The sequence below is a fragment of the Archocentrus centrarchus genome, chromosome 5 (assembly GCF_007364275.1).
Source record: "Archocentrus centrarchus isolate MPI-CPG fArcCen1 chromosome 5, fArcCen1, whole genome shotgun sequence".
NCBI classification, from domain to species: domain Eukaryota; kingdom Metazoa; phylum Chordata; class Actinopteri; order Cichliformes; family Cichlidae; genus Archocentrus; species Archocentrus centrarchus.
Window position 1 is genome coordinate 6414347 of NC_044350.1, and position 16026 is coordinate 6430372.

The 16026-nt window shown below is 42.6% G+C and overlaps 1 protein-coding gene across 2 annotated transcripts in view; it reads left to right on the forward strand.

Annotated features, from left to right (window-relative positions):
• The window catches only part of shq1 (SHQ1, H/ACA ribonucleoprotein assembly factor), a 36079-nt gene that overhangs the window by 14408 nt on the left and 5645 nt on the right, over positions 1-16026 (forward strand). For both annotated transcript variants that reach the window (XM_030728576.1, XM_030728575.1), the window contains exons 10-11: positions 4716-4839; positions 11900-12020. In XM_030728576.1, coding sequence (XP_030584436.1) covers positions 4716-4839; positions 11900-12020 — 245 coding nt within the window. The remainder of the gene's footprint in view (positions 1-4715; positions 4840-11899; positions 12021-16026) is intronic.

The window sequence follows — 16026 nt, forward strand, 5'->3', positions numbered from 1 at the left end:
CAAGCAGGTTTTTTTTTTTTTTTTAGCATTTCTGTGAAATTGAGCACAGTCTCAATGTGTTTGTGGTTTTGACTTCACTTGTATGAAATAGTGATATAATCTGTTAACCACTGATTCTTGATCAGACTGATAAAAGTCATCAGAGGGAATGCAGATCAGTTTTGACTCATTTGGTTTGTGTCAAGAAGCAGGTTAGCTGACAAATCTGAACGGATTTGCTGAGTAAATCCTGACCTGAAACAGATCTGTTGGCTTCAGAGCTTTCACATTTTACTCAGCAGTGTTATCCAGATTACACAGTAAAGCTGCTTCTTGGAACAAGAGCAGTGTATTCTCACATTGTGTTCCAATATATTGTGAAATGTGTAAACTGGGAAGAGGTGGAAGTGAGCAACTTATTACGGACTCTGTGACATAGTATTTTTGAAGGTATTTGCCGCGTTTCCATTAGTACCTACTCAGCGTGGCTCGACTTGGCACAGTTTGTAGGCATTTCCATTAGTACCAGGTACTTTTTAGTACCCACTCAGCCGGGGTTTCAAGGGATCTGCGGTGAGAGCGACTCCTTCACCACAATCAGCTGCACCATTTTTAAAACCCGACAGCAAGAAACTGGAGACACGCAAACCAACACCGTAGTCGAATGAGGAGGTGCAGACATTTCTGTGCTTGGTGGGAGATGAGATGAGAAATGAGAGTTTATCATGAGGTCTCTGAGCTAATTGCTGCTCACTGGTACCATTGTACAACACAGCAGTGTAGACAAAAGCTAACACACTTTGAGTCGCATAAAAATTACGTCACGAGGCTTCTGCCTGCGTTGCTATATCAACTCCACCCACACTGAGGTGGTCTGCAATTGTAATGGAAACAAAACTAAACCGTGTGGAGTCGACCCACGCTGAGTAGGTACTAATGGTAAAATGCGGCGTTAATTATGTGAACCTGTGTCTCTCTTGGTTTTGTGAGGCTGAACACAAGCCAGTGTACTCCTAGTGCCGGTCCCATCCCGGATAAACGGGGAAGGTTGTGTCCAGAAGGCCATTTGGCAAAAAATCTTTGCCAAATCAAATATGTGGATCATTTGGAATGAGATTTCAGTACCGGATTGGTCGAGGCCCAGTTTAAGAACAACCAGTGCTAAAGGAAGTCATCAGTACCAACTATAGGATCAGAAGTTTTGAGGAGTTGCACCAGTTTCCTTTCCTTCATCTGTGGAAGTGTGGATCTAGTTCTAGATTAGACACCAGTACCACATGACTGAAAGGATTGACAATGACACAGAGACACATGCAGCTACCTTTTTTCACCTTATCTCATTACTCAATATGAGACTGTTCCTTTGCAGTTTCAGTGATAGGTTTATTCATTCACTGAGATGTAAAGCAGCCATTGCGCTGAGATGGCAGAGATGGTTCTACTAGATATATTGAAAAAGAGTCGACTACTAACTTTCTTCAGTGCACTTAAAATTGGTGTTATTTTACTAGTGCAGTGCCCGTTCAGGGAGACTGTAAGCAGTGTTTATTGTAGCTGCAGTTTACAGATGTCTTTTAAATGCTTCACATGCATGTAATCATAAAGTTGGTGTGTTCCAAAGAGGACATCTGGAAGGATACAGTAGTCTGGGTGCGTGATTGTGTGCCTGTTAAAAATATGGCTGTGAACAATGAGAAGATTGTGGGTTGCACCTTTTCTTGAGAACAGCTCTTCCAAATAACACAAGTGACTGAAGTCATTTGCCACAGGAAACCAACGACAAAAACAAGTAAAATGGAAACCTGTCCTGCTGTTGTTCCAAGAATCAGTTTGAGTTTTAGATCATCAGTGCGATTGCATTTTGTAAAAGTTATGCACTTTCTGTCAGGCTCTCTTTTTTTTTTTTTTCACATTTTTTTTCAAAGATGTGTTCGTTACGACTTGGTTTGGACTAAATTTGAGTTAGGGTTACCACTCGTTTGTGGTTAAACTTAGTTACATGAGGCTTGGGAATGCGTCAGTGGAGGTCCTCACAAACGTGCCTGTATGTGGATGTGAGCCCCTACACACAGAGTGTAGAAGGCAGCAAGCACTCTCAGGGAAAGACTGGGAACACAGAACAACTTTTAGCAAAAATATTCAGACCTTGTCAGACTAAGCACCGCTCTTTTTTTGGGTTTCCAGCAACACATCAGCCAAGTCTAAAGTAGACTGGATGAATGTTTGTCGAGACAGGTGAGGAACTGATGATACATTTCCTAAATTATTAGTCAGAGTCAACCACTTGTTGTTGTTGTTTTAGCTTTGTCATTTCGGCATGGAAAACACAGGTCTAAATACCCACAAGCCACTTCTTGTTGTTGCCATAGAGAGTAAATTTAAGAGAATAAATCACAAATGAAGGAAGTTCAGCTCAGACCCTAAAATCCCAGCTGGAGCTGACGGGTATCACGTCGCTGGTTATCAGCCTTCCCTGTTAAACTGGGCTTTCTGCTTCAGGCTCTGTGTGCTCATAAAAATGGGTGTTTTTGTGTGTATGACACAAAATGATCCCTATGAGTGCAGACTTTTACAGTCAGAGATATTATCAGATGATGATGATGATGATAAGAAAATGGTGATTGAAAAATCATGAAAAAATACATACAACATTAAAAATATAACAGTAAAAGACCCTGCAGTTCCAGCAGTGTAAAAGATTAGAGGTCCTGTGACAATGTGGCTGTTCATTCAGTGGTTTTTAGTAAGGTACAGCTTAACAGCTCGCACATATAAAACATATTCCCCAGCAGATGATCTGCACTTACTGCACTTAAAGCATGCTGTAAGTAGAAGAATCGGTGAAAAAGTGGAGCTTTCAGCCGACGTAACCTGGTCCCGACGAGGTTATGTGCCCGGCGTAGGTTACCATGGTGATTGAGCCAAATGAAAAGAGAGGCACTTTAGTGACACACAAAACTCCGACTTTAGGCTCAACATAACTCGCTAACCCATTTATCTGGCTTTGTAGTACACCTCTCAGGGCTGCTTAATGCACCTAGAAATGGAAAGTGAAAAGTATACTTTAGCTTCTACCCACCATTAACAGGACATGATTTTAAGCATGTGACTAAGTCCAGCTTATATTGCACTCATTTAGACTAATTTTTTTTTCTCAAAAATTTTGACTGACAATCAGCAGTCCAAGCTCTAGAAGTGCTTCAAATGCCTGTGACTTGCATTGCCAGTGGGACAAAGAAAAATGTGACTTTAAAATAACTCCTCCCACTCCGCAGCTTTATCTCTGTAGTCCACGACCACAGAGATAAAGTCACATTTTTGAGGAGGTGCACATCTGCTCCACTATTATCCCTTCACACACAGGCATAAATCAAGCTTAAATCTCCTCTGACAGTTATTTAACGAAGCTGCACCACTTCTGCTGCCACACACCCAGAGTACTTCTCACTACTGCTCTGTGTCGTACTGCTTTCTGTTATTGTTGTTGCGCATGGGGGCTGTGGGCTGTTGTTGCCAGTTGTCTCACACCCTGGGTAACATGCTTCTACCCTACATCTGCCAAAACAGATGACGCAGTTGAATAGGCAATCCTTCATGTATGTTAGAGACACACTACACTACACATGTGGTTAAAATGTCCCAGAGGCCATTTGAATATGCTGTGAGTGATGGGATCCCAGAGCGTCCTCATTAGGTGTCAGACACACACACACACACACATATGATTACCACTTGCGATCAAAACACATTTCAGCGCTCTTTATAAACGAACCTTGTGGGGGTTCTTGGAGGCGTTTGGGAACCTAGGCCCCAGACTGTGGATTGAGAGGAAGAATTTTTCCTGGTGTGCTGACAGTGAAGCAAAGACCCATCTTCACCTGCATGGCAGCCCTTTGCTGCTTGTCAGTCAGTCAGTAGAGCTGTCAGCTCCCATCGAGAGGCCACCTTGCTCCGTCCCCCTCCCCTCCTCCTCCTCCTCTCTCTGTTCTGCTCTACAATGGATTCCTCTCTGTCTCTGACTGCCCGTCTATCTGTGTGTCACTGCTGATACCAGCTCTGCTGCTTCACTCTATTCTCCTCTCTGCTATCTTTTTATGCTCTTACTCTTTCTTTCCTCGCTTATGCCAAACATTCCCCTTTCTCTACCACCTTATCCCCCCAGCCCCCACCCCCAATCTGCTGCCTGTTTATTTGTCCTCAGTTGACTGCACTGGTGTGACTGTGAGCCCCCGCACCCCCCTCACCCACCCCGGGGCAGCAGACCTTATTTACACTCCTGCTAAACAAGCCCAAGGGAGAGCCTGATCCCCAATGACATGCACTTGCAAGCTCGCAATACATCCTTAACAAGCCACAAAGAGGAAAAAAAAAAACAGGGAAAGAAACACAAGATAAAAATCTCTCGTTCTGTCTTCAGGCTGTATCCATTAGTGCCGAGAACATCTGAGAGTGATAGCACTGATTAAAGAGAAGCAGCAATTAACAGGCCAGGGCTGTGGAGGTGTTTAAGAGTTGCAAGCCCCTATTTTGCCAGCTCTATAAATGAGTAGTTGTTAGGAGTAATTACAGCAGCGTCAACTGCAGTTCTCACCAACAAGGGCCAGTATTCAATCTGAGAATAAGAGAGGATGGAAAAACCTCAAGAATTTTCAGCCAATTGCATCTTTGTGTTTCCCTTTCTGTGGTCTGGTTCTGTGCAGGATACTCTTACGAATGACTTGTTTTCTTTCCTGCAGACGTACGGCTCCCTGCAAGAGGTCCTGGTGTCATTTGGACGGAGGGTTTTGTGCTACCCACTCTACAGACACTTTTCTTTGGTCTCTGTGGCTATTCGTGATACAACAAAAATTCTGAATTCAGGTTAGTCCTCTAAAAGCACTACACCAGCAACACATACAGACCCACAAATCCATAAAGACCCATTATTACCTCTGCAGACTGGCGGTGACCCTTTGACGTCTGCCACATGATCGAGAGCGGTCTCTTTGTGGGTTTTGTGGTTTTGAGTTAAAACTAGAACCTAAATCAACCCTAATTTCTTTCCACTGTGAACACAGGATCTTTGCTAATTAGTGTTAATTGATTCTGTCCACCCCGTGGTTTCTGCAGAGCAGTGCTTTCATATGTAAATGGGTTTGAGCATGTGCAGTCAGATAGAGTCTGCTGCGTGTCCGTAGCCAGTGGGATGCTGCTTCATCAAGAGTGGATGCTGCTGAAAAGGGTACTGCTTTTCATAGGGTACTGTCTAGCAGAAGCAGCCTGCCGGTCAAAGAAAGTGGTCCATGAGAACACTGCAGCGAGTGTTTGAAAATGATATTCCTCCAGCTATGCGAGAGAGAGTGGCCGGGCTCCCATCCCTCAGGGAGCCAAATGTGGATTAGAGGAGAACGGACTGTTGACTTTGATATCTCAAAGCTGGGCATAATCTTTAAATCAAAAGCCCCCACAGACAGCTGAAAGTCAGCAGTGTAAACATACTCAGGATGTGTGAGAGCTAAGATTATCCAGCTTGTGATGATTTTAACACTGGTAAATGACAGAAAATTAAAGGCCTTTTAAGCCCCAGATTAGCATTTCCTCGCCTCATTAAGTAGGAAGATGAGTTGATCAGGAGAGGCAGGGAAACAGCGGTTAGACTCGCTCTTTCCTTTCTTTCTTTTACCTCAGAGCAGAGATTTCTGTTGTTAAGCCCAAGCCTGGAAGTTGTTCTATCCCCTTACACCTCAAAGAACATCATATTTTAGCTCGGCTCTGTGCATAATAAGAAGCCAAAACATCAATGATGTGCTCTGTTTATTTGTTTAAATTTAGAGAGGGGGGAAACTTGAGTATTATTTTTAATAATGTTCACTCCTGGCTCATAACCTTCATTATTTACAAGCATTATGAAGAATAAGTAAAAGGGCTTCTCCTTAATCAACTGTAACAGTATAGTAATTTGTTCTGTTGCGTGTCTAAGGCTGCCATTCCTCCCAGCGTTACTTTACACACTAATTAATTTGTCAGGATAAGACGACTGTAAATGCACGTTCCATTTTCGAGGCACTTCATTTAACTGTCTGTACAAGCAAACATTCATATTAGCAAAACAAACCCATTAATGGCAGCGAGCAGGTTAAGGCTTCAGAGGAAATGTTATCGAGGGGTAAATATTTGAACAGCCCTCTGGCAGTTTGGTGGGTATTCTCAAGGAGCTCCTCCACCTGCTTCCTAAGAGGCTGTAACTAAAGACCCACCCGGCGGGTGCAGAAGAGCAGAGAGCCAGAGTCAGAGTTCCAAAGTATCAGGGAGGTCATCACCGTCATGCTGCTTTTGTAATCAAAGAGAAAGGATAGTACAAAAAATATCAGATGACCTTCAATATAGATCTGCCATACTTCTGTGGTGTTCATTCACTCCAGCATTTTTACAGCTGCTGTTTCTCTGGAATTTCTTTCAAGTTGTGGAAGTCAAATTTTAGCTCACATAAGGCACTCTGACCTAATTATGGAAAATCAAGGAATAGTAAAGAAATTTTACATCCAGGCCAGGTTGGGTTCATGGTGCTGATTATGTTTTATTGGATGAGATTCAAGGACTGGATGTGCACATGTGGCTGAGGGGGTGGGACGGAAAAGTGCCATCACGTTAGACCTGACACAGGGTGAAGCCTTTCAAGCATATCATCATTAGTTGTAAAATCTGACAAAAGCAGAACGCTTCCTGCTGCTTTTGCTGCTTTTACTGTTGCTTCTGCTTTCACTCTGGAAAGTAGAGAGAAGATGATACAGTTTGAATGTTATCAGCATGGGTTTAAAAAAAAAATTTAGGAGATTCCCTATTCTCTAGGTTATTAGTAAACTACTAGTCCAATCTCTAATGCAGGGCTGTCAAACAGTCAGTGCTGTAAAAAAGTATTAGGCTCCTTCCTGATTTCTTTTTTTTTTTGCATATTAGCCACATTTGCATGTTTCATCAAACAAATTTTAAGCTTAGACAATGGTAACCTCAATAAATACAAAATTTTTAAATGATGATTTCGTTTATTAAGGGAAAAAAGCTGCCCAAACCTACTGTGTGAAAAAGGAATTGCCCCCTAAACCTAATAACTGGTTGTGACATCCTTGGCAGCAAGAATCACAATCAAATGTTTGTGATAACTGGCAATGAGTCTTTCACATCGCTCTGAAAGAATTTGGGTCCACTCTTCTTTGCAGAATTGTTTGAATTCAGCCACATTGGAGGGTTTTCAAGCATGATCGACCTGTTTAAGGTCATGCCAAAGCATCTCAATCTGATTTAAGTCTGGTCTTTGACTAGGTCTTTCCAAAACCTTTATTTATTTATTTTTTTAACTATTCTGAGGTGGACTTCCTGGTGTGTTTTGGATCATTGTCCTGCTGCATAACTCGAGTGCATGAACTGGTGGCTGGACATTTTCCTTCAGGGTTTTCTGGTAGAGAGCAGAATTCAATTACAGCAAGTAGTCCAGGTCCTGAAGCAGCAAAGCGTCCCCAGACCACCACAGTGTTTGACTGTTGGTATGAGGTTCTTTTTATGAAATGCTGTGTTAGTTTTATGCCAGATGTATCAGGACTCAAACCTTCCAAGAAGTTCAACTTTTGTCTCGTTGGTCAACAGAATATTTTTCCAAATGTCTTGGGGATCATCAAGATGATTTTTGGCAAATGTGAGACGAACCTTTGTGTTCGTTTTGGTCAGCAGTGGTTTTCTCCTTGGAACTCTCCCATGGATGCCATTTTTGCGCATTTTTTTTCTTATTCCTGAAACATGAATTTTGACCTTAACTGAGACAAGTGAGACTTCAGTGCTTTAGATGTTGTTGTGGCTTCTTTTGTGACCTCCTGGATGAGCCATTGATGGTCTCATGTAGCTCTCATGTGGCCACTCCTGGGAAGGTTCGTCACTGGTCCATGTTTGCTCCATGTGTGGATAATGTCTCGCACCATAGTTTGCTGGAGTCCCAAAGCCTTAGAAATTGTTCTGTAACCCTTTCCAGACTGATAGATGTCAGTTACTTTGTTTCTCATCTGTGAGTGGTGATGATGTGTTGCTTTTTGAGGTCTTTTAGACTTCTTCACTTTGCCAGACAAGTTCTATTTAAGTGATTTCTTGATTTACAGGTCCGGCAGTAATCTAGGTGTGGCTAGTGAAATTGAACTCACCTTTCCAAAAAAATTTGGTTACTCACAGTTAATTCATGATATAACAAGGGGAGGAATTACTTCTTCACATGGGACAGGAAGGTTTGGATAGCTTTTTTCAATTAATAAATGAAATCATCATTTAAAAACTGCATATTTGTATTTACTCACTGAATTACTTTTTAAAATATGAAAATTGCTGAGGTGGAGGGAATAATTGTTGGACTTGAGCCTGCGTTTTCTACTAGGAAGCATTGATCTTTTGATCTCAAGTTATTTTGTAAGTGCATGATTCATTAAATTGATTGATTTTCAGAATGTGCTGGGGTTCATTAAACCAATGAACTTGTATTCTGGTCATGTGTTGCCCTCTTTGCAGATGATGCAGTTTTATTTGTCTGAGGTGCAGCTTTTTCCTCTCTCATTTTATTGAGATTTTCCAAAAGTCTAGCTTCTATTACGGTTACAAGAAATCTGCTGCTGTGTGCACAGTGATGCTGGTATGGGCCGTCAATAGTCTCTCATTCTAAATATGTTGGAATAGATGTACATTGTATTCTTTATCAGAGAAAGCTGTGACAAAGAAGACTGAGGGTGGTATTTCTCACATACATCATTATGTATGTGTTTACGTGATGATAAACAGATAAAAAGTTAAATATTCATGTGCTCTTCTATTAATCTGTATATTGACTCATTTTTAGCTCAGCTGTTTGGAAGAATAGGTCTAGGTATTGTCATAGCCTTGGTGACGGCGTGTGTTCTACAAAAACTTTAACGTTGGCCATAACTCAAGAACGGTGTGACCTAGGTTGTTCAAATTCACATCACAAATGTATGTGCTAAAAATCTCAGACACGTTCAAATCTCAGCAACCTTGACCTGCAGGTAAAGGTCAGAGGTCATCTTTTCTGAAAATCTTGTGAACGCTATGAACTCGAACTATGTCTATGATGATCAAATTCACACCATAGATACATACTGTTCAAGCTAGACCCATCAAATACTTGTTCACTGACTATAAGGGCACTTTGACCCGACCCTTCCCCCCTTTATGAATCCAAAGCAGCCGAGCATTGGCACCTGCTCAGCGGTGCTTTTGATGATGCTGTAAATTCTTTAAACATTAAGGTGATATTCCTGCACAAATATACTTGGGGATGAGGGGGGCACAGAATTGGGGGAAAAAATGTTAGTTTGCTGCTGCAGCAGTTTTGTGTCTAGAAAACACAGCAGGCTTTTGTGTTTGGTCCATTTCACACCCACCACCGCACTGCATGCCTGCCCATTCTGCAGCTATGAAGGAATTAGTGCTCTACATTTTGAATGCGTGTTCCTTCCCACTCATTGAAAACTCATGTTACTTGATTAAAATGCCTTACTCACTTGTCCTAAACCCTTCACCAACAATCACTATGTTAAACTCAACCTTTGCTCCAGTTTTCTCCAAACAACTTGGAAAGCTTCCTTCAAATCAAAGAGAAATTCAAATCCTGGAAGCAAGTCTGGTTTTTGGCTTGCAGAATCCAAGCAATGATTTTTTTTTTTTTTTTTTTTTTTTTTGTTAAAGGCCAGTTTTCCCTACATACAATCCCATGTTTTAAATGAGCACCAAATGTTTGTTCAAGGTTTTCCTCGCTGTGAGTGCACTGTTTATTTTGTTTTGTCTGGAATGTCTCTGGACAATGCCAACCAGCTCTCTGGAGGTGGAGAGGAGCATTTTCTCTTGCCCTCAGTGGATTGTTGGCCACATTATATGGCTATTTATATGCCTGATTGAAGGAGAAATGCTGCAGCGCTTTAACTAGCTGAACTAGCTGTGTACTTAGGGGAAAATCCATTTGTCAGAATAACTCAAGCAGATTCTGTGGAGTTCTGCATGTGCAGTGCGTTTGGGGTGTTGAAAGCTGCAGCAGGCTCGCTAAAACCATTTCAAAACATACTGTCAAAGTACAAGTGTCAATGATGACTGAAAGTCCACATTATTTGGTAGATAGTTTGACAGTGTACATACTTTGGCTGTTAGGAATTATTTAAATAATAACAGTTGATGTCTGTTAATATTTGTATGTTTTATTATATCAAATGTAACACATAATTTTAAGCCTATAGAATACTAACAAAAAAAAACATTTAAAAAGTTGATATTGAATTAAAAAGCGAAATAAAACGATATGAGGCGCTGCTATTCTTAGTCATCAACAACATTTTGTGACTTTGCAGAAACCCTGGTGGCTTCCTGGTGGATATTTCTGGAGGCTGTAAACATAACTCTCCTGTGCTTTTTCCAAAGCTGCCTTCATGCCTCCAGCGATGGGCTCTGAAATCATACTGACACACAGCCTGCCTCTCCAAAGTTAAAACACTCTCCTTGTTGTTGATTGGCTTGTTGGTTTGTGGGAACCTCGATGCAGTCACCTCCTCTTCTGTCTCTTCCCCAAACAAACCAAGAATATGAAAATTTGTGCATTTATGCCAAAAGAATATACAGCAAAAAGCCACAATATTAAAACCACCTGACTTCTTAGGGTGGTTTGCGGTGTCTGACATCATGATGCTGGCAGTGGGTCCTCTGTGTATTTTGAGTTGTATGGCGGAGTTTTAGTCAGTTTGCGATCTTGGGATTTTAAGGCTCCCTTTAGTGTTTCTCGAGTCCTCGTTTTGCTCTCTTTGTGGTCTGCTGTAATGTTTAATTGGATGGGAAGTGTCGGTGTAAGATTTAAATGAATACCGGGACCCAAGGATCGTCAGCAGAGGATTTCCTTGCATATAAATGATCGAGGAAATCAGTTCAGGTGTCAGGGAGTTTTAATGTTTGCTGCTCAGTGATAGCAAAAGCATCACAAGCCATTACTGCAAAAAAAAACCCAAGCATGCAGTAAGCTCTGGTATCACACTTGTTTGCCTGGGGCATTTCTATCATTTTGCAAAGGCTGATTTAATACAGCCCCCCCCCCCCCCCCCCCCCCCCCCCCCACACACACACACACACACACACACACACACACATTTTCTATATTGCTTTCTACCTTAAGCATCCTCAGCCCCCCCCCCCCCCCCCCCCAAAAAAAAAGACAAACAAACAAAAAAACAAAACACTTGGGCCTATTTTTTTTTTTTTGGTAAGTTTTAGCATTTTAAGGTTAGATATGTACATCAAATCAAATGTACCACCAGCTGCCAAAGAAAGACTTTGAGAAAATGAACCTCTTGCTTTAGGAGCAGTCAGGATTTCTTGGAAGGAAATAATTTTTTGAGCGCTATGGGAAAAAAATCAAAAAAAGAGATGCGTATTTAAAAATCTGCTTTTACTTGCTACATCTAATTAATTGATGTGTGTAACATCAGATCAGAAGCAAAATGGATACAGATAAGGATGGCAGGCAGACTAGGATTTATGTCAAGTGGAAAATCATCAAAAACATTCAGTGCTATTTTTGATAAATCAAGGCAAACCAGTGTTTGACAGAGTCTGAGCCGAAACACTATTAATTTGACAGACGACAGAAATAGAGTTGTCGTCTTTGTCTCAGATGAACCGCTTCTTAACCAAGAACTTTTTCCTAAAAAAAAAAAACACATGGATGAAATTACTCTGCTGCTCTCTGGGATTTCCCTCTGATCCTGTATCTTGGCTTTTATGTATGGAACAATGGCTGCAAGCCTTTAGACACATGCTGTATCTGCCAGCAGCTGGAGTACATTGTCATCCTTAATAGTGAGCATGAATAACACCGTTTTTCCATTTGCCCGCCCCGCTGTGTTGCCATGCCCAGGGAAAGCCTTCATCCTCAAATGCCTGCTGGATATTCACAAAGTCTTCCGAGAGAATGACCCGGCCTACATACTGAACGATCTGTACATCACAGACTACTGCATCTGGATCCAAAGAGTCAAGTAAGTCCCCCAGCACACACAAATCCATTCACACACACCTCCGAGGCCTTCAGCTAGTTAGAATTACCTTCAGAGCCATGTGCCGCTCAGCCCCTCCCACGATGCATCAGTGTCATTTGTTGTAGCAGGGCCAGTTGCACAAGGCCTGCGAAAGATGCAGTTTATGTGGTCAAAGAGCCATCACTGAGTCTTAGAAGAGTCCGAAGCATTCAGCAGATTCACTCTGCGTGAAGCTTTCAGGAGCTCATGCGGGTCTGCGTGGGCTGCTTCAATCTTCCGTAGGTGCAACCTTTCCCCAGCACTGCGAGCCCAAAGATGCCACATCTGCACTTTCTTCTCAGATGGCACAGGTCTGATGGCTCTCTCCTCCTCCTAGTTCATATTTAACAATTAGTCACATTTTAAATACGAGCCTGTGAGCGCATTACTCAGTAATGAGCTCAGTTTTACTCCTGGCCAAGGTTCAGCGAAGTGGCGTGCTCGTCTGGAAAAAGCCCAGTTGAAAAATGTGCGCCTGATGTTGTAGGCTCAGCGCCCAGATGCAGACACGATAAAAGGTCTGCGGGGATTTAGTGGTCTCTACCTCCCTTCCTCACGTTCTCATTTCTACATTTTTCCAGCAGGAGTCTTAAATGCTGCTCTTTAAAAGCAAAAAAAAGGGGCAGCGGATGCTGGGATCGTAAAGGGTGGAAGGAATAAGGATTTGGGTACAGGGCTGTTTAAGACACAGAGCAGAGAGAAGACACACACTCGATCTTACTCTCTTAAGCACACAGAGCTACTGAAGCTCTGTCAACTCACAGAGAAACTCAATCAGTCTCTTGTCTGCCGAGGCACACCGGAGCACTGCTCTTCCTTCCCTGCTCCTTCGCTCTTTTCCCCCCTGCTGTACGTCTGGAACTAAATGTCAGCTTGACCTAACGTGCTGACTGCTACTACGCCCTTGATCGATCATTAAATGGATTACCCTGTGATCTCCTGGCACTGACCTGTGATTGAATCATTACATTTCTCTTTTCTAAATAAAAGTTTGCACTATTTTTTTTTTCCCTGCTCACGTAGGCTGTCATGTTGTGAAAAAGACAGTAGAACCACTTCTATCATCTCCAGCCACTTGAGAGAGCAACCAAGCATGAATAGCTTCTCGTTTTTTTTTTTTTATTCCTGTTCTTTATGTATGAGCAGTCTGGCTCACACCCAATAGAAATTTCATACAGTCTCCTCTTGTGGTTTATGAAACTATGTTCCCATGTTTGCAGTGTAATATTAAAAGGAGGCTGCCGTCAGAATGCAAAGCAGCGCAGGAGAGCGAGGCAGCAGCGGTGATTTCCACAGACCAACCTCCTCTATCATACATGCGGTTTGTTGTGGCGGCCCCCTTTGTATCATCTGACAGGTTTGATGACAGATCATGTAGGCATTGTTTTCCCTCAGTGCGAGATATTCCCCCGCGCAGGATTTGTCATCCTTCGCTAAGTGAGTCGTCTCTGGGAGCCCAGGCGGTTAGATGAGATGTAATCTATACCCCCGGTGCAATCCCTGTGTCCTGTCACTCCCCCACCGCTGCTGCCAAGGCATACACGATCAGCTGTACATGATGGACACGGCGATTAATGGATGTTTGCTGGCTGCAGGGAGTTGATTTATTTAATCTCTTCACTGTCCCACGTGCATTTCGACTCTTAAAGTTCATCTGACTGCTGAGACATCGGTCTCAGATTTACAACCTCGTAAAGCCTTCATCGTGATTTAAACCACAGGGGCAGGGGCTCTCCTTGATGCTCCGACACTCAGAGCAGAACCCCTTTGCACTGACATCAAGAGTGCAACCTCAAAGCAAATTGCGCTCCTCGTTGTCTCAGTAATGTGGAACTTTTTTGTTTTGTTTTTCTCACTGGAGTGGTCACCATTTCAGAGTTTAGCACACAAAAACACACACAAACATCCTTTTGTTGGATATGGTTTTTAGTCCGCCCTCACATATCCGTCCAATCCTAATTATCTCTGAATTGTTAGCAGACAGTATTATTTCAAATGGAGCAGCAGTCTCTCCAGTCCGTTAGTTTCACTGTGTGCTTTTTTGAAGGTCTTCAGCTGCCAGAAACCCCCGCAGAGTTGCTGGACTGCGCAGAAAAAAAGCGAGTCGCCTCACTTTCTTTCTTTGTTTTTTTTTTTTCCCTCCCTTTATCAAAAAGCTTGGAGACAGGCCAACATAGATCCACGGCAGCCAGCACACACACAAAGCTTATAAGCCTGTTGTTGTGTTACAGTACCGCAGAGAATCAGAAGGGCCACAGCTTCCTTTTACAGCACCGGTTCTCTCGCAGACACCCACCCACCCACCCTTATTAATTGGGTCAATTATAGTCTAGCAGGGAAAAAAAAAACAGAATACAAGTGAAGTGCTTCAGGGTTAGTCATTAGCAAGAAAATTTAGTTTGCTTTTTCTTTTGTGGAGCAAATGTGTGAATTGCCTATAAGATGTGTGAAATGGACAATGACACATTGCTCCAAAGACTGGAAAATTGACAAGAAATGGCTTAAGGATGGGCCGAGCCTCGCACCACACCAGCTGAATGGAGAGACTCAAATAATTGTGAATGGTAGGTGTGAAGTGAGCAGTCCTCAAAGACAATGGGTGTTGTTTTCACTGTAGAAAAGGAGTGCGTCAAATAAAAGATTGTGTGCAGCGCCGAATGAAAAGCAACAAAGGGATCTGCCAAAAATGAAGTTGTATAGGTTCTCTTTCCTGAGACCAGTCTTTTATTTTTGGACAGCGGAGCAACCCTCGCTGGCTCTACACACTCCCTCTACCTCCCTCATCTTGTTCAACCTCGGCATTTTGTCCTCGACGGTGACCGTCGGAGAGAGTTGTCGGCAGCTCTGACAGCAGCTCTCCCACAGGGAGGGGGGGAGTTTCTGGAACTCTAACAAGTGCAAGTGTCTCAGGGCAAAGGAGGTCAAGCACGGGGTCACTGTGTTAGCTGAGGCATGTGGGTCAAACACCTTGAAAGTGCCCTTGTGCTCAGTGTCAGCACCCCCCCACACACACACATGAATACTGCCTAGCACAGCTGGTTGTTGTTTTTTTTAACCTCAGCATAACTCTGTGTTATTGTAAAACACAAGTAAAATATTACCCAGATTTCCCCTTCAGCCTTGGTTTTTGAAGTTTTTTGTTTGCTTTGAGTTTTTCCCTTCAAATTAAACGGATTAGGGATTTTTCTGTGGTGTCAATCGGCGAGCTGGCGTGACACCCAGCTGTTTGCTGGGAAGGGATTTCCACGAGACGGCATCACACATCTGTCAAACCGCTGTCCTGAAAGCTTTGAAACAAATAATAGACTTGCTCTATCTGATGTTAGCCTCAGCACTGAACAAGATCATTAGAAACCCCACTGGGCAGAACAAAGACACAAATGTCTCCCAGCTAACAGGGATAAGTAGTACAGATTTTCTCTCAGCAGGAGTCCACTCCAGATTTTTGTCTTGAATACACAAGCTCATCTTAAACCCAAAGTACTGTGCTTGCATAATTTCCTCCGCTCTTGTTTGGAGTGTCCTCTCCAGTTAATTCAATTGATTATAGTGGGGTTTTTTTCGGTGCAGCCCAACAGCCCATGCATTTAGATTGAGGCGTATTAAACAACGGTGCCTAACACTATGAATTTAGTCACTGCAGACTTGTGATATGAGAAGATATGAGAAGGAGATGTTAACAGTGGAATTTAAAGCAGACAGGCTGAAAAAGCAGTAATAGACTTTTAGGACTAGAATGTCTCTTGTGATTACATAAATCAGAAGGTAAGCGAGGAGACAGTAAAAGCACAGAAAAAGCAAAGAGCGGCGCATTTAGAGAGTAAATCCAACTGGAAGATTCTGACAAAAAGTTTCAAAGTCAATCCTGAGGACTTTGACTTCTTTGAGCTCAGACCAAACCAAAGCCTGCAATGCTGGCTGCTTTTTTTATCCTGCTTTTAAACCTAAGTGATGATGTGAGAATTTC